The 17,584-nt window shown below is 44.1% G+C and overlaps 2 protein-coding genes across 3 annotated transcripts; one reads left to right on the forward strand and one right to left on the reverse strand.

Moving 5' to 3' along the window:
• Positions 1-11,651: 11,651 nt before the first annotated feature.
• On the reverse strand, positions 11,652-15,862 carry ccdc174 (coiled-coil domain containing 174). Of its 2 annotated transcripts, none has more exons than XM_047025233.1 (11): positions 15,751-15,862; positions 15,085-15,186; positions 14,886-14,986; positions 14,726-14,784; positions 14,441-14,594; positions 14,246-14,341; positions 13,994-14,130; positions 13,762-13,856; positions 13,471-13,618; positions 13,111-13,260; positions 11,652-12,875 (listed from the first exon to the last, which is right to left on the reverse strand). In XM_047025233.1, exons 1-11 carry the CDS (start codon positions 15,790-15,792, stop codon positions 12,064-12,066), a joined length of 1,896 nt encoding a protein of 631 aa, XP_046881189.1. In that variant the 5' UTR covers positions 15,793-15,862; the 3' UTR covers positions 11,652-12,063. The 2 variants fall into 2 exon arrangements, with proteins under 2 accessions (XP_046881189.1, XP_046881188.1); XM_047025232.1 differs by having other exon boundaries at positions 13,111-13,263.
• A 798-nt stretch (positions 15,863-16,660) lies between these two features.
• On the forward strand, positions 16,661-17,357 carry ghrl (ghrelin/obestatin prepropeptide). The gene is made up of 3 exons (XM_047025886.1): positions 16,661-16,797; positions 16,922-17,017; positions 17,107-17,357. The coding sequence occupies exons 1-3, from the start codon at positions 16,684-16,686 to the stop codon at positions 17,230-17,232; spliced, it is 336 nt and encodes a 111-aa protein (XP_046881842.1). The 5' UTR covers positions 16,661-16,683; the 3' UTR covers positions 17,233-17,357.
• Positions 17,358-17,584: the final 227 nt, after the last annotated feature.

Consider the following 17,584-nt stretch of genomic DNA (forward strand, 5'->3'; position numbering starts at 1 on the left):
TGTAACTCAACGTCTACTGTGATTGGCATAGTTAGGTCACAACATTTAAAGAAGAGATTGCAATATGAAGTGGAGACTGCCATGCCATCCAACTTGGTTCAAACATCACCTCTTATTTAAACCAGTTTGGAGTGTCCATCTCTCTCTCTGAGGTTCAGCAACACCTCAACAATTAAGATATGTGTCATAGTGACACATCTGACCTTGTAGTTCACATCCCTTACCTCCATGGGATCACAAAAAGGGAGAGAGACACTCAACCCTGAAGAGGGAGAGAGAGGTAATTCCTACAGACACAGTTCAAAGCAAGACTAAGTCTGCACATGGTGGGAAATATGGGTATAGTGGCATATCTCAAAAAGGAAAACTGTAGGATTAAAATGTTTCCAAACACCAGGGGCATTCCCCCCTAATGTGACATTGTACATGGCCACATGAACTGCATGGGCAAAAGTGTAGGCTTCTGTCCCATGTCAACATGTATCTCTCACTGACTGGGGATGACTGTATAAACCTGCAAACCTGAGGAACTAGTCCATGGCCTGTGCAGTGGTTATGGTCAAGAGGCATATTATGGATGCACAACAGGAAGACCAACATATCAAACCAAATTTGGTGAAGATTTTGTTTCCAATATGTTCCAGATGTAACCTACCTAACAAAAACATGCTGAGCACTGTTAGACTAGAGCTGACACCAGTATTAAAAATGCAGCAAACCAAGAACAGTACCCCAAGAGGAGAGCTTCTTGTATGGAATGGAACTGATATATTCCACATGACTTAGAATCAAATGAACCGTTTTAAATATATATGATCCCTCTTTGCCTGGACGTGTCACCTCTCTGTTTTAGTGCTATCCTGGCTGAGGTATAGCTCTGCTATTGACACTGACTGTTTTGCTCATTGAAAAACATTATGTGCTGCTACCCTGTTGGTTGGTGCAATAATAGTGTTTTCATGTTGAGTCAATAAAGGGGAGGGCTGTGGACTCGGGCCTTTGCGGCATGAGAGGGGAATGATGGATCTCCTGATAAACAAGGGACTGCAGATGTGGCACACATGAAAACACACACATACAGAGACACATACATTCGATACATTCTGAACCATTCACCCATTTTCATCCTGGTTAAGTGGGCCAGCAGTGCTCAGTGATATCACTCAGACTTAAAGTGACAAAGAAATATCTCCCCCCCCCGCCCGTCTATTTAGAACACCCCAATATTAAGGGAAAGGGTGTGTCCACTCCTGCTCCTCCCTCCTGCTCCAAGGGAAAACAATACGACTGAGGCTTTAAAAAGCACTTTTGATTTACTCCTTCCTGTGACTGTTTTCAGGTCTTTCAGCAAAAATGGAGCAGAGGGAGGGGGCACTTTTCAAAAGGACTAACATGTAGTCTGTTTTGTCCCTTGGCTTTTTATTTTATGATCCAAGTGTTGTGAAACTGCATTAATAAAGTTTAAATTGAAATGCTTTGACAGGATGCCATTTGTAACTTTGGTATTAATAATTTTATTACTTCCCTAAATATAGCATTGAAAATATTATGTTTCTTAAACAACATAAGATTAATGTACAGCATTTCAGGTTCTGTCAAGCCACACATACTTATTTCACAATGTCTTTCTGGTTTGTCGTTGGCAAAGTAGTAGAGAAAAACTCTGCGCTGGAGCAGCTAGCATTGCACAAGCAAATACAAAGGCTGGGAGCATAGGATATAAATACCCCAATGGAGAGAAAATAAAATCCAACTTTGAGTGTAGTCATCTATATTAGCTTTATTTGCCTCACATCCTTTGTACGGTAACATATGAGCCTGTGGGTCTCATACCCAAAAGACTTGGTGGATGTGTTTTCTTCCGTTTATAAAATTAAAAACATTTATTTCAACACTGTAGACAAACATCAATTCTCACACAGACAGATACTGTATCTCTCTCTCTCGTTCTCTCTCCCTTTCTTTCTCTCACCCCCCCCCCCCCCCCCCCCCCCCCCCCCCCACACACACACACACCCAGTAACTCAATTACACATACACGCATTTTGCCTGGGCATGTGATCTTGCCATGGCTCTGAGTCCTGTCAGCTGTGGGGAGGGATGGGGAAACCGGGACAACCTCATGTGTCATGGTGGACTAAATATAGTTGGCATCACATCACACCAAGGAAGAAACACAGCTGGGTGCTTGTTTTTGTTCTTCTAGAGGACCTTCCTGAGGTTCACACAATGACCACAAGACATTTCTTTAGACTTTCTTTCTTTCTTTCCTGTACTTTGTTTCCAGGGGAGCTGAAAGAGTGTGTGTGTGTGTGTGTGTGTGTGTGTGTGTGTGTGTGTGTGTGTGTGTGTGTGTGTGTGTGTGTGTGTGTGTCTGTGTGCGTGTGTGTGTGTGAAACAATACTGCGTGTGAAGCAATACTACTGTGTGTGCTTGTCTATATGTTGTTGGTCAGGACTGAAGGAAAGAGAGTGTGTTTGGGAGATGCTGGATCTTTCCTTTGTTTTTTCATCTGTGTCATGTCAGCAGTGGTCTTGGCTTCTACTGCTGTTGAAGTTTATACTTGCAGTACAACTCTGAAGGAGAAACCGAAGGCAAAGAGAAAAATACTCTCCAAAGGATGACACCAGATGAAAAAAATGAAATTCTGTAATTCCACATGGGAACAAACAATACATTTGAAAATAATATTCAGTCATATAGCCTAATTAAATGTATTGAATTCAGGTAAACTAAATGGTGGAAACTACCCATGGTTTCCTGGTTTTCATTTCCTAACAAGAAAGAGGAACTTTGAATGGGATTGTAGTTCAGATTTACCATCACATTGCATGAAGCTGGGGTTGAGATAAATGTCTTATGATAACTGAATTACAGGGCATGCAAAATCCTTATCAATCACCTGAAGGACGATCATATTTATCAAATTAATCAGTGTTGATTTCTCTGACAGCTATTCATTTGTTTTGATCTATATGGCCTCGGACGTGAGCATGATGGCTTTGAGGCAATAAGCTTAATTACCATGTTTATATGAGCACTGATCATTTATCTCCATAAAACCAGGCAGGATTAACCTGAATGTGCCCCCCTGTCATGTGTGTGGGTGTGTGGGTGTGCACATATGTGTATGTGTGTGTTTTGCAGGACAGGGACAGGCACATTTGGAAGGACAAGGAGTGTTTATGTCGATGTTATGGATGTCCAATCAGGGCTGAAATGCAGAAACCACAACTGCTCAATAAATACTGTAGTACTCTGCCACTTGAATGCAGCAACGGTAGGATTGATTTTCAGGGACTCACTTCTGCCTCTCTGGCAGTGTATATTAATGATTAATATATATATGTATTTTAGATTTGTTTTATCTCTTTAATCAACTGCTGTCATACTCCCTTTCTGAAACATAGAACTTATTTATCATCCATTCCTCTAGATGGCACATTGTTACTCGACCAGTAGAATAGTAGATCTGGGGTCTTTGTTAGGTAGCTGACTCTTGGCCATTTTGATCTCTCTTGGTGTTAGTTTACTTTACATTGGCATTCAGAACAGTTATTCCATCAATCAGCCTGGCAGCTACCAAAAGGAGGGCCATGACCATTTAGACTAATCTTTCATCAACATTGAAACATTAAGACATTAAACCCTCGATTCTAGAGCTACAGGTAAGATAGAAACTCCAAACAAGAGGTATGTTTGCCGAAGTACAGTGTAAAGTAATCAATACTCCCATTTCACAGATTCCAAACTCAGTCTCTTCTCACAGAACTACCTAATTGTATAGAAACTTCTCAGATAAAGCAGGCCAATATGTTGGTCTCTCATGAAAAACAAAGTCAACCCCACCTCTTCCCTCCTTCTTTCTCTACTTCACCAACCTCCTCTCTTTCTTTTTTTCCTGTCTGCATCAGCAGAATTTATGAGGCCATTAGGAGAATGTGAGCAGTGTGGACAGCGCTCAGCACTCAGCTAATCTCTTTATTTGCAGGCGTGAGGAAGGGGCCAAGGAGGAGACAGACAGAATGCCTGGGAGACAAACAGTGCACCCAGATCCCATTTCGGTTGAACACACATACGTATAACAGTTATCTTGCAGATTGATACATCCCAACCACGAACCACCCTAACCACCCTCTTTAAGATGCTAAGCTACTTAGTAGTCTGCTTGTGTCGCAAAGTTATTGATCATACTGCTAACTGAACATAGTATTGAAGGGGCATACACAAATAATGCAGACATTCACATACATGGGTGACGACGGTTCAGTAAGGTGAACTCGAAACACAAATTAAATGTATTCATCAGGCACAAGGCTGTTATTTACAACATAAATTTAGCCCCCACATTGTGACTTGTATCACAGCCAAATTGAATCATCCCAGAATCCACAGGGTCTTCACTCTCCTCATTTCTCTGCTCCACCGGCTAGTGAGAGACACAGTTGGTCTGCCATCAGCCCACTGGTGTCAGCCTGGCTTACATGTGGCTGTTTCACACAGGCTCAGCAGGGCTGGCCTTCCAGCTGCCTCACAGTGGAGCGAAGCCAAGGGCACAGAGGCGGCTGCAGAATCATCCTCGATCACCCACACTGACTCTTTACAGATCACTGTGGGGTGATGGAGGCAGACATCATTCACATCATGTGAATCATCATGTCAGTCATTACACAGTCTGGAGGCTGTGACAGACAAACCACAGGGAACAGCTCAATCAAGGATGAACCATCACAGAATCTGCAGGATGAGCAAAGGAATTGACGTCTCTCATTGAGCACAATGGGATTGCACCACTATGACAAACAGGAGACCTAAATGACGAGACGTTTTGATCCAGCTTAACTCCGAAGCTATGATGACAAAAAAGTGAACAGTCCCTCATTCTAGTGTGTTTGTGTTGTGTAGAGACATCATCAATGTGATGATCGCTGAGGTCAATTGGGAACTTGATCCGTTTTCAGATAGCGTGTCCAGGGTCTACAGCCAGTAGTCAAAACCAAGTCACATCTGGGGGTGGATTCATAGTGACATAATCCAATGCTGATCACGACTGTCTAAGATATCCTGTCCTGCTGTCTAGCTCATCACCCTGCTAGCACCACAGTTTAGCAGAGGCCAAATGTTCTTATCCAGCATACTGATGTAACGTGACTTACTTAAGTCTTCTTGACTCTGAAGTGGATTCATGTGGAGTTTTGTGACAATATTTTCATTTTCTTTGGTGAACATTTAATTTAGCACATTGATTTCCTATGATCTCTATTTAGCTTTAGAAGAACTCTCTTTTAAGACAGAGCACCTTTAGTATCAAATCCAAAATCTATACATATTGCTTTATCTCCACTCTTACCTCAGCCATTGTGGATCCATAGAATTTTATATTACTTGTATTGCTCCTCATACCAGTAAAATGCTTTCACAAGGGGCACGAATACTGGTGACATTTCATTCCACCAGGCCACCCTTTCTTCCTCACACAGCCATAAAGGTGACATTGATTGTGGTCCCTGATCAGCGGTAAAGGACGTAAGAGAGGGGATTACCAAAGGCTGTGTCAGACACTACCCATCCCCATAAGCCCCCTCATAAAGGCTCCATCAGCTTCTCCTGAAGGCATTCACTCTGGACAACTCACAAAATTGGTTTCACTGCAGAGAAGTGTGTGCGTTTTGTTTGAGTGTATGTGCTGTAATGAAGTTATGCTTCCAAAATCAAGATATTAGAAAACAGTATTTTATATTCGAAGCGTAGGAATTGGAAAATGTTACAGTCTATTTAAAAAAATACAAATAAACTCCCTAGGACAAAGCTGAAGTAATCCAAGACGTTATGTGGTGGAGGTCCAATCACAGCACGTTCTGCTTGTCATTGCTAGGATGGACATTCTGTCTGACATACTGGACACCACAAAGTCCAGCGCAGTACCATTCAGGAAACTGATGAAACAGGTTAGATGAGTACAGTATAACTCAGGTCCTTAGTGTGTGTGTTTGCACGCATGTGTGTAAGTGCATGTCTACAGTACCTGTGTGGAGGCTGGTCAGGGAAGCGGTCCTCTTTGCGGTGGGAGCAGGAGGACTGGGATCTGGGGGGTCTGACCTGGACACGCCCATCTCCCCTGCTGTGTCCCGCTGCCTCAGTTCGAGGGGGAATCCGGAATTCAAACTTCCTGGAATAGGGTGATTTTATTTATATATTTATTACCATAAACAAATGTATATGATATCAGTCTGTGTTTGACCTGACTACATACACTGTCTCTATTCTTTAGAGAATATGACAGCACGCAAAAAACTGGCCTGGATCTGTTGCTGTTCAATTTCAGCACTGATCTGACATCAAGATCAAGATACACATAAGACGTGTATACACACAAACACACACTTTCACATACACACAAAGTATACTTTATTTAAGATTCAGTAGACTCCTTTAGAAGACACACTCACCCCAGTTTGTAGTCTTGGGGCAGAAAGTTTCCCTTGGCATAGTCATTCTGTGTTTTGGTGATCTGCTTTAGGAGGTTGGTTTTGCTGAAGCCATAGCCGTTGAGAGCAGTGCCTCCGAATATTAGTTTTCCTCCAACGTACATCTTCAAACGCGTACAGATACACAAACATACAGACACACACAAGGCAAGACGACCACATCAGGTTTTGGTGGTGGGTCAAAATAAGAACATAGCTAAAAGGTGTATGCCTTTTACTTTGCATAATACTTTTAACTTGGTGTAGAACAGTTAATAACACTTTAAGGAGTAAAGGACAAACTTATTGTGTTGCTATATGTCCAATCACACACCCCTATTTTGTTGTTTTTCATTTGTGCGTGCGGTCATTGTGCATCACTAGAGTGTATGTTAGACCTGAATTATACAGTCATAACTTTCAAGATGATGTTTCGTTATTGCTGTGTCACTTGCTCCTGTCACTCCAACTGCCTTGTCTCTCCCTCCAGGTTATATATACATAAATGTGTGAAGGCAGCGATGCATAAATAGTCCTTCATAAAGAGGAGGGAGAAAAACACACACACACCCACACACAAGGTGACAGTGGTGAGACTGTCTAAGTCTGTATTTCCCATCCTGCCTGGGACTAAAGTGCACAGAAACAAAGAAGGGAAAAAACACATGGGCCAAGGTCAGCCCTCCTCTAAACTAGGACAAGATCCGCCTTTCCACACAGGCAATGCACAACATGCACACACATGCACACACGCACATCCTCCTGCTTTTAGAAAACACTTAGTACTGAAATATTATTTAATTTCACTCTACCCATGGTTAGTACATCATATTTACATAAAAATATAGTCACTTAGCAGACACTCTTATCCAGAGCGACTTACAGTAAGTACAGGGACATTCCGCCCGAGGCAAGTGAGGTGAAGGAATCGAACCGGCAATCTGATTAATAGCCCGATTCCGTAACCGCTCACCCATCTGACCCCCCTGTTGTAAGGGGGACTGAATGGTTCTCCAGACATGATCCTGTTCCCTTGTGTGTCGTACCAGTAGCATTCCAGGTCCCACGTGATGCCTCTGGACCAGGACTGGGACGGCAGTCTGGGTCAGATGGGTTGCTGTGTCCAGATCGTACTTAACCAGTCTGAAGGGGTCGCGATAACTCTGACACAGGCAAACAGAACGCACACTGATATTCAGGTATATCATCTTGGACAATCTTATGTGGAAACGTTGTAAACACATTGTAGTTGTGATTATCATTATATAATCAAGAAGTCAATGGTGCACTTGATTGGTACAGCATAGGACTGACGTCTATGTACGCTGCCTGTACACCACGTCTTCTCACCTTAGCACAGGGCATGGCAGAGGTGGACACTTGTTTATGGTGGATCTTCTGCAGGACCAGCTCCACACTTTTACCCTGAGGTGGGGGGCTAACGGAGGAGGTGACGTAGACCACAAGCACCTGGCCCTGGCGGGTCCAGGGCCCTCCCAGGAACAGCTCCAACTCCAGGTCCAAAAGGACAGGCAAGCGGGTGGAGCAGTGGCAGCCCTGCCCTTTGTAGGTGTTGAGGAGGAGGTGCCGCAGAACCACGAGGCAGCGAGGGGCTGGGGTCTCACTGGGAGGGAGGGCTGACACAGACGAGATGCACAATGACCCTGCTGACTTGGCCCTGCAGGAGAGTGTAAGAGAGAGGCTGACGGAGGCAGCTTGTCTGTGTGCGTCTGTGTGGTGGTGTCGGTTCCATGGTGGGTACCTGTGTCTGTATGCCTTACCTGTGTGAGGACGGTCTGAACAGGGGAGATGTTCTGGACATGGGCAGGCTACAGGTGGCCGGTCGAGGAAACTTTCTTCTAAGAGGTACTGGCCGTACAAAAGCCGGTGGGTTCTCCTCATTCCCGAGGTGCACTCTGGGAGGTGAAGTCCAAGGCTCCTTATGTTTCAATGATCTGGGTTTAGGGTCTTGGAGTAGGGGCTCTTTGATAAGACCTGCGTGTTGGACAGGTAGATTGAGAGACAAACAACCTCCCAGACCAGATGTCTGCGTTAAAGTCTGCCTCTTCTGAGACCTACCTGCGGCCACCATGTAAAAGTTGAGCCAGTGCAAAGCCGTGTGTCTGACTCTCTTTCTGATCACCTGGAGCTCTGCCCTGGAAACAGCCAGCTTCTCATCCTCGGCACCAGGGCCCTGAACTCTGCTACTGGAGGCCTGTGTGGGGGAGGGGGGGTAAAAAAAAGGATGGAAGGAGGTAGGGTGAAAGGGTTAACAGGTGAGTATTAACCCAACCTCACAATCTGGAGCAGGAGGGTTCATGTTTCCAGGTGGAGGGTTACAGTTAATGCCCAATGATAAATTAAACTGCATAAAGAGATAAATCATCAGACTAGACAATGATGGGTTTCTTACCAAGGGTTTCTCTCTTATTTTCAGGGTGACACTCTCACCCAGAGCCGTGAAGGTCACATCCATGGAGAAATGTTTCCTGAAGGTCAGGGAAATGACATCATTTACCTGAGGCGAAGACAACATATATGATATAAGTACACACATTCAACCACACACAATATCACGAAGATACACTTTCCCAGATACACCGTATACATTGTATACACCTTATATGTGTATGGGTCCTCAAGCTGAGCCTGTGGGTTGAAAGTCCATTCCTTGGCGAGACTGCCTTCTCGTGTGTATTGCTGGCATCCAGAGGTTCCCACCAGAAAGCCAAACCAGCTGGTTGTGGGTTTACCTGTATGGTACACATAGCCCTGCCCACTGGGCATGAAGGAGGCCACTAGGTTGTCATTGGGGCTGTCCCCAAAAATGTTGGTGTAGATGCCCCCTCTGGTCTTAGTACTTGGGATCTGGCACACTGCCACGGATCCAGAAGGGTAGCTGGGACCCAGTTAGAGACAACACACTCAGCAGGAGGACTCAGATATGGAGGGAGGGAGGACAGGGGGAGGATCAAGGATGAGAAAGGGGACAGAAAAAAATACAAATATATAGAGACATAGAGAGAAAGGCTGAAAGAGTTGATATCTACTGTAGATGACTGAGTAGGATACTAGACATAGGAGGTGCCATCAGACAGGCTGTAGTGTAGCTTGAGGGATGTAGCGGAACCCAGGTACTTGGTGTTAGGGATGATGGGGAAGAGACCATCCCTTACAAATCGTTGAAACGGGGGCAAGGGCTGGTGGACTTTGTCGTCCGGGTAGTGCTTGGTTGACAGCAGGAATGTGTTCCCTGTTACCACCAGCCTGTCATTTTCCTCTTTTCTGTGAAGCAGGAAGGAGTAGACAGTCAACACCTGGTCTCAACTGATTCAGTATGGGACTCATACAGGCTGTGACAGTTTATAATTGATTTTCATGATGCTTTGTTTAGTAAGGAATTGTATAAAAGAGGAAAACTGGTGGGGCCGTTGTTTGGCCTCTGAGATGGGAGACTGAAGGGGGAGGAGATGCACCTACATCTGGTGTAGGATGGGTTGCAGCTTGTTGACAGCCCAGTGACACACCTCCAGAGTCTGGCTGCTAAAGCAGGGAGTGGTGGCTGTGAAGTGCAAACTGGGGTTTAGGGTTAATTACGCCCTGAACACTTAATTACATTTACATTTAGTCATTTAGCAGACGCTCTTATCCAGAGAGACTTACAGTAAGTACAGGGACATTTCCCCGAGGCAAGTAGGGTGAAGTGCCTTGCCCAAGGACACAACGTCATTCGTGAACGGCCGGGAATCGAACCGGCAACCTTCTGATTACTAGCCCGATTCCTTAACCGCTCAGATCACTGAAGTAAAGCTTTTAAGGGCAATGATTTGTACAGAAAGATGTGCTGCAGTGATTGGTGGGTTACCTCTGTAAGTGAGGGAAAAGGAGAGGTGGGACAGATGTTCTTCCAGATAGAGACGCAGGGTGGAGGTCACAGGAACGCAGGTCCCTCCTGGACACATGCCACATCACTGTGATCCACTTACTCTTGACCACAACATAAATTAATATTCCGATTATCACAGTTTCACTGTGGAGATCAAATAAAATCAAATTCTTTTGCAACCCATACCCCATTGTTTACAACACATTTGCAATTTTCTAGGATGAAGACCAACCACATGATGTGCGCATTATCAAGTTCAGGGTCAGTGTTCGTGATGACAGTGGTGGGACCAATAAAATAAGCTCACCAATGTTTTCTCGTTCTGTGTGGAACCTCTTCTTGAACTTGAAAGTACTGCAGCGGGTAGTAGCCTGACGAACAGACATGCTGGAGTCATTTGGCAGCAGCACATGACTGGGCACCATGGACATTGTGCAGCAGGTGTCTGGGGGCAAGTGGCCGGTTCGCAGTGGTCTGCTGAACACCTTAGGCTGATGGAGGGGCTTGGCATCTTGGGGGAGGTCAGATAGCTCCTCCCAGGACAAGTCACACAGGTTACAGATGCCTCTGGGGAGGAGGATCTCTTTCTCTTGGCATTCCTGGAGGAGCAGTGCTATCTGATCCAGGAGGCAAGGAGCTTCAGTCATGCAACGCTGGAAAGTCTTCAGGTCCATATCAGTTGGTATTCAAACAGTCGCACTGGGACATTTCAGACACTTGAGGGTTCTTGGGGCAAATGCAGATTGTATGCAGTCTATGTTGTCTCAGAATTGGCTTCAAATGACAACAAAATGTCATAGGTCACTGATTTTAGCACCATAAATGACTACTATTCATTCATGCGTTCTGGAACCTAGGAACACACAGCCTCTTATGACCAGCTTTTAAAGGTTCCAGAGCCTCTAAGGGCAGAATAAGAACATTCTATGGTTTACCACCTTTGATTCAATACAAAGGTGATGCACTGTGCCCTCACAACAAAACAAAACTGTTGCCATCATGAGATTGGCCATTAGCTAACTTGATAACTAGGACAGTAATTGGAGCACAACAAATGTTATTTGTAGTTATTTAAATCAAATTTTTACAGCTCACAAACATACATTTATCAAATAAGTTTGAAACTCTCTAAGGTCCACAAAAACAAGTGAATTGCAGTAAGCAAGCTTCACTATTCAACATAGGGTCAAAAGTATGGTTCTAGCACTACCTAGTGGCTAATGATTACATGTATTAAAATTATGGTTAACTATAATAACTTCAACCCCCTTCAATCACTGTTCTTTTCCAAGTGAAGGCTACACAAATGTTGTTTGCCCGTGAACTGAAATGACAGATGGCAAGCTGAGGCATTCAAAAACGACACTTGTGTAAAGGCCAAGATACTGCAATAATATCAGCAATCATAAATAAATCGTACTTAGAAGGAAAAGCACCTCAAGAGAAATCATAACCAGACAGCACTAAGTTAAATCAATCGACTTATTTTTAATCACATTTCCAATATATAGAACCCTTATGAGAAAACATTTTGTTGGTTGGGATATTCCAAACAAATAAATGTGGTTATTTTACTCTCAAACTGCTTTTTATCTGTATTTTTGGTTTAAAGTAACATCAAACACTGGTGTCTGGCTGGGTGATGGTACATTCCAGTTGTGACTGGCTGGAGTGTTCCATGTCTGTCTCCATTTAGTCTTTCAGTAAAGATCAAGTAGAGCTCTTGTAGAAGGACAGCATGTCCTCCAGACTCTGGGAGGTTTCCAGGGGCTGGGACTGAGCTTCCTGCATGGCCTGATCAGGCTGGGCCTGTTGCTGGACCAGGGGTTGGGACAGATACTGGAGGGGATACTGGCTAGGGGGATACTGTCCATAGGGATACTGGCTAGGGGGATACTGTCCATAGGGATACTGGCTATGGGGATACTGGCCATAGGGATACTGGCTAGGGGGATACTGGGGTGGGTAGTGGGGTGTGGATGTATACTGCAGGTGAGATGGAGGACAGTTAGGATGCAACGGTGGAAGAGAACACTGGGAGAAAAGGGGTGGGGCAGACGGAGGACTGTGTATTAGCGGTGCTGTGTACTGAAGTTGGGGGGAGCTCTGCACAGCAGGTGCAGAGGGGAGGGGTTGGTCTTGATCTGTGGTTTGGGGTTGTATCGGCATTTTAATCAGAGGGGGAGGAGATGTGTGTTGGGGTTTAGAGTGGCCAGCAGCACTATTAGGCTGTGGATGGGCTTGGGGTTCAGGGTGGGCCTGGGGTTCAGGGTGGGCCTGGGGTTCAGGGTGGGCCTGGGGTTCAGGGTGGGCCTGGGGTTCAGGGTGGGCCTGGGGTGGCTCCTTGCTCTTTTCACTTTGTGCAGCAGACCACTTGAAAGTCATTTTGGGTTTGTCCTGTTCTCGTCCAACAGTCCTTCCATAACCTGGTTTTCTATCCTCTTTAAAATACGCAGAGGGAGGGGCAAAGTCTGCATCCCGTTCGTCTCGTCTCCGGTTAGTCCACAGGCCCAGAGAGAATTCTGGGGGAGAAATTGGAGGGAAGAGGATGGTTATATCACAGCATACTACAGAGTTAAGGCAGGCTTTGGTTACAACTGATCTAATGTCTGACCTACTATCTTGCATGAGTCTCATTTTATTATTGACTGCATAATAAACTGTCAATTTAAAAACTACTAGATGGACATACTTTAAATATTAAATATATTTTCCGTTAAAGATTTTAGGATCAAATATCACAACATTGAAGTGTACCTTTGCCCCTGTCCCACTCTCTGACGTGGGGAACCCCCGGCCTGGTGTCCCTTCTCTCCTGGATCTCCACCTCCACCTTCCCAACCTTCCTACTGGCCTCAGGGGCATCCTCTGATGGAGGCAGGTGACCAATCTCATCCTCTTCCTCTTCTTCTAAAGGAAGCAAGACAATGCATTCATCACTTTCAAAGCGATAACTTGAAAGGAAATAATAGGAAGTTGACTTTGCAGACGTTATCGACAATTATGGATCAAACAACTGGGAAACCATATCAGTACAATTTAACAAAACAGGTTATCCTGGTCATTGTGTTGTCTCATTACTTTCTACAGTGATGTGCTGTAGTTATTTGTTCTAACCTTCTTTCAGTGGCTCTTCCTGATCCTCCTCTGTGCCATCCATCTTGGTATTTTTCATCTTTCTCTGCCTCACCTTAGCCAGTCGAGCCTTAAGTAGAGCCTTTCTCTTCTCCTTCAGCATCTCTCTCTTACTACGCTGGTCTGTCGTCTGACAGGGAAAGAAGGGGGGGAGATGGCAAGCAAGGAGAAAGAGAGATATTGGAAAGGAGATACAGTGTCAACACACATACATAAACGGATGGGGTACAAAAATGTGAGCTTGCCAAGGACCGAGAAAATAGAGCTCCTCACCTGGTCTCTGAGCATGTCCAGAGTGTCTCTTTGTTTCCTGCGTTGCTCCTGGTCCTGAGAGAAAGCAAAGTAGCCCACACCCAACTCACGGGCCTCTGAGATAGACAGAGAAAGGAGGGGGAGGGAGACCTACAGTTTACATCAATGATCTTGGCACATTTGGTTCACTATTAAGTATCGAGTTTGGCAATAGTTTCAGATCAATAGTTCAGTAATGGTGTAACATGCGAACCTTGCTCCCTAATGTCCTCATAGTGGATTGGTCCCACAGGCCTCTTCAACGCCTCCTCTTCCTCCCTCTCCCACTCTTCCCTCTGAAGCTCACGACGCATGTCTTCCGACAGCAGGGTCTTCTCCGTCACTGCATGTCTGCATGGGCAAACACACACACAAACACACACATATAGTTATTCTATTAATGAGCCGGATCTACAGTTTAAACCTAGCGTCAGCGTTTGTTTAGACCACAATGCTATTCCTGTACCTTTTCCCTTGAAAGTCTTGGTCCATTTTCTTGAACCCTGGCAGGTCTTTCTTCATGCACTTCCTTGATCTGCCCAGAGCATCCACATAATCCACCCTTCAGACAGACAAGAGGAAGTTGTTGACCTCTAAACCATGAGGCAATGTGGCTTCATTATGATTCAGAGCTTTGGAGCTTGTATTGTGGGAACATTACCACTCCTCTTCCGGGTTCTCGGGGGGTGGGATGGGGGACGAGCTGCCCATATCCCTGTCTTCGATTTCCCTGTCTTGCTGGGCATAAGTCTCTCTCTTTTTGTCAATGATCTTCTGAGTGAAATCCACCAGGAACAAGCCCTCTGTCTCCTCATCTGGTTTATCATCAAAAAGATGATTGAACAATAAAGTAGAATCACACAGAAATTAGAATCCCTTGTTATTTAGAAGCACAGTTCGAGATCACTTTGGTACTTAGTATTCAAGTGAAATAGTTGACACAAACCAGGAAAGTCTCCTTTGGTCATCTGCTCATAGAGTTTGGCCTTCTCCTCCAGCTTCCGTCTGCAGTACAGGAATACAGGTTATTACCAAAGGTCGGGTCCAATACATAAAGGATGTCTTAGATTGATTTGACCCTAACAACTGCTAACTATGCCACTGACCTCGACTTATCATGGTTGTTTTCCTCCTCTGTCAGCTGCTCCACATCTTTCTGTGCTCGTGCAGAGACCCCCTCATTCTGCTTGTTCCACACTGTGGGCTTCTACAAACCAAAACAGAGAGACAGAAGATTACATTTAAGCTGGATACAAACTAAGATCATTTGTGATCATACACTGTAAGAAGTCCCTTTCAACATACCTTAATTTTGAAATTAGAAGAACCAGCTGCAGCATCTTGTCCTAGCTTCTGATGTTTGAATTTCTCCTGCTTTCTGTAGAGTTCAGCTTTGAGGTCCACCAACTACAGAGAATTAAATATAACATGCAATTTTACTTAGCTAGTCACTGTTTTGAAATCGTTCAATGACTTATATGGGTTTGAACACATTATGAAACTGCAACAGTGAACAAACTTCAGGTGTGGTCAAAGTAATTCTCCCTCAATTTAGTAACGTTGTTAATACAATCAAGTTCTTTTGTTACCCGGCAGCAGACTTCATGAAGTCTACGGATTTGCGTGTTTGTGTGGGTATCATACACAGGTATATAACGACAATTCACTGACAGGATTTATTAAATATATCACAGTAAATGCCCTAAATTAACAGAGACATATTTTAAACTATAAAAACTGATCAATGCAACAGATCGGTGTTCTACATGCAGTCCAATAGAAGCTAACTATTTCCTAACTCAGAGAACTAAACAGGTTGACTCCAAAAGTAAATGCAGTGTGTCGTACTCTAAATTGAACATGTATTTTACATTGGTGAGGGTTGGAACTCCCCGTTGTAATTACACAGAAAAGAACGTTTGGCCTTTAGTGCTAGTTAGCAAACTTCATTTACATAGTTGGGCTACTCACAGAAGAGGCCGTAACATCGTATAGCTTTTTCTTCTTATCCATTACTGTTTATGATCAATCTCGTCTTACTAATGCAAATAAACTAGCCGTCCAGTACTAGCATGATACCTTCTTTGTGGGTTTCAACCCAACGCGACTTCCATGGCTTAGTGATCATTACTGCCATCTACTGGTGTGGAAAGGTATGTAACATTGCACGTTTTATCAAACGACTCACCTGTCAACCTACATACAAATGTTCTTCACTTATGCATAGGCTTCTGACTGACCGTCACTGTGTCGTTGAAAGTATATTTGTTTGGAAAATGTGTCCGGTTATATATGCAGACACATTCGCAACATAACTGTTTTTATCTGCCAATACTGACAAGCAAACGGATGTGCAAATTGGACACACATTCTGAGCCACACAAATAGCTACATAAATGGCATGGTTGTGTAGAAGTGAATATGTCCACTTACACCTGATACAGATATGTCCACGTAAAACCATTGTCATACCAACTGGGGCTGCTTTGTCATGCCAAAAGAGGTAATGAGCTGAAACACTCAATTGCTGTCAGATAGTAGGCTCAACTGATGATTAAAGGTCACAATATAAGCATTAAGTCTTCAACACAGCTATGCTTGGCCCCTTATCTAGTCAAACATTTGAACAATCCATGCTTACCAAGTTGAGTTATCTATAGTATTGTGTACTATAGTAACACAAACAATGAGAAAGGGAACTAGAATGGGTATATAATGTGGAGAAAAACCAATCCGAACAAATCAACATCCGTGTCAGGTGAGTCAAATTTAATTCTTCTGGCAAGTTGTGGGGTTTGATGTTTGGAAAAAAAACATTTTAAGTGGTTTGAATCAGGCTGTGCATTCTGTATTTGTCTGTATTTTATTTGTCAGTAGATATTCCTAAAGCAGCCATTCTTCACCATGATTATGAAGAGAAGTACTGGTGTGATGCTCCTGTTGCTATGTTGTCTGTCTCTGTGGTGCAAGTCAGCCAGTGCTGGCACCAGTTTCCTCAGCACATCGCAGAGACCTCCCGTAAGTAGGTGTTTATTGGTGTATAGTAAGGAGATGGATGATGGTGTGTGTTGATGTGTTTGAATGATGTAGACATAGAAAGAGGGTGGGTGTTCTGGTTAGATTAGTCTGGTTTTGTTTGCAGGGTAAAGGAAAGCCTCCCCGAGTTGGTCGGAGGGCTGTGGAGGAGTTTTCTGAGCTGTTTGAGGAACACCAACCTCAAAAGGATGGACACAAAACAGTGAGTCATAGACACTTTCTAAAATAAACCTGAACTGTTTTAAAAACACGTGGACTATGACCGACGTGTTTGGCCTGTGCTGCCAACAGGTGACAGTCCCATTTGAGATGGGTGTCCACCTGAGCGAGGCGGAGTACGAGGAGTATGGCATGGTGCTGCAGAAGATCCTGCAGGAGGTCCTGGGAGATGACCCACCAGCAGGAAACCTCATCTGACCTTTGGCCTTATGTTTCTGTCAAAACATAGCAAAGACAACTACTGGGTACAACCCTAGCGTTGATGAGTTTTTCTGAATGTTAAATGTGGAATAAAAACATGTCCTATGATTACATCACATGCGTTTGTGGCAGAGTAAACCAATATAAACAAGTGCCATATTTTCATGCTTTCAACAAATTGTTCTTCTACCCTAAACCACATTACATTTCTGAACACACTTTTTTAAACACTTAAAAAAGGTAGAATTTGTACCTCTGTATTTACAGCCATTAAAGATTACAGAAATAGGTTAATTGACCAGCCTGGCAGCCTTTTTCTCTTATTAAATTAACTCCCAAGGAGAATGTA

Source organism: Hypomesus transpacificus, chromosome 9 (genome assembly GCF_021917145.1).
Source record: "Hypomesus transpacificus isolate Combined female chromosome 9, fHypTra1, whole genome shotgun sequence".
Taxonomy (NCBI): domain Eukaryota; kingdom Metazoa; phylum Chordata; class Actinopteri; order Osmeriformes; family Osmeridae; genus Hypomesus; species Hypomesus transpacificus.

Coding starts and splice junctions, on each gene's coding strand:
- ghrl (XM_047025886.1), top strand. CDS start 16,684: ATGATTATGAAGAGAAGTACTGGTGTGATGCTCCTGTTGCTATGTTGT. Junction 16,798..16,921: donor GCACATCGCAGAGACCTCCC/GTAAGTAGGTGT, acceptor TTTTGTTTGCAG/GGTAAAGGAAAGCCTCCCCG. Junction 17,018..17,106: donor AAAAGGATGGACACAAAACA/GTGAGTCATAGA, acceptor TGCTGCCAACAG/GTGACAGTCCCATTTGAGAT.
- ccdc174 (XM_047025232.1), bottom strand. CDS start 15,792: ATGGATAAGAAGAAAAAGCTATACGATGTTACGGCCTCTTCT. Junction 15,187..15,750: donor ACGATGTTACGGCCTCTTCT/GTGAGTAGCCCA, acceptor AATTCTCTGTAG/TTGGTGGACCTCAAAGCTGA. Junction 13,857..13,993: donor TGAGGACATTAGGGAGCAAG/GTTCGCATGTTA, acceptor TGTCTATCTCAG/AGGCCCGTGAGTTGGGTGTG.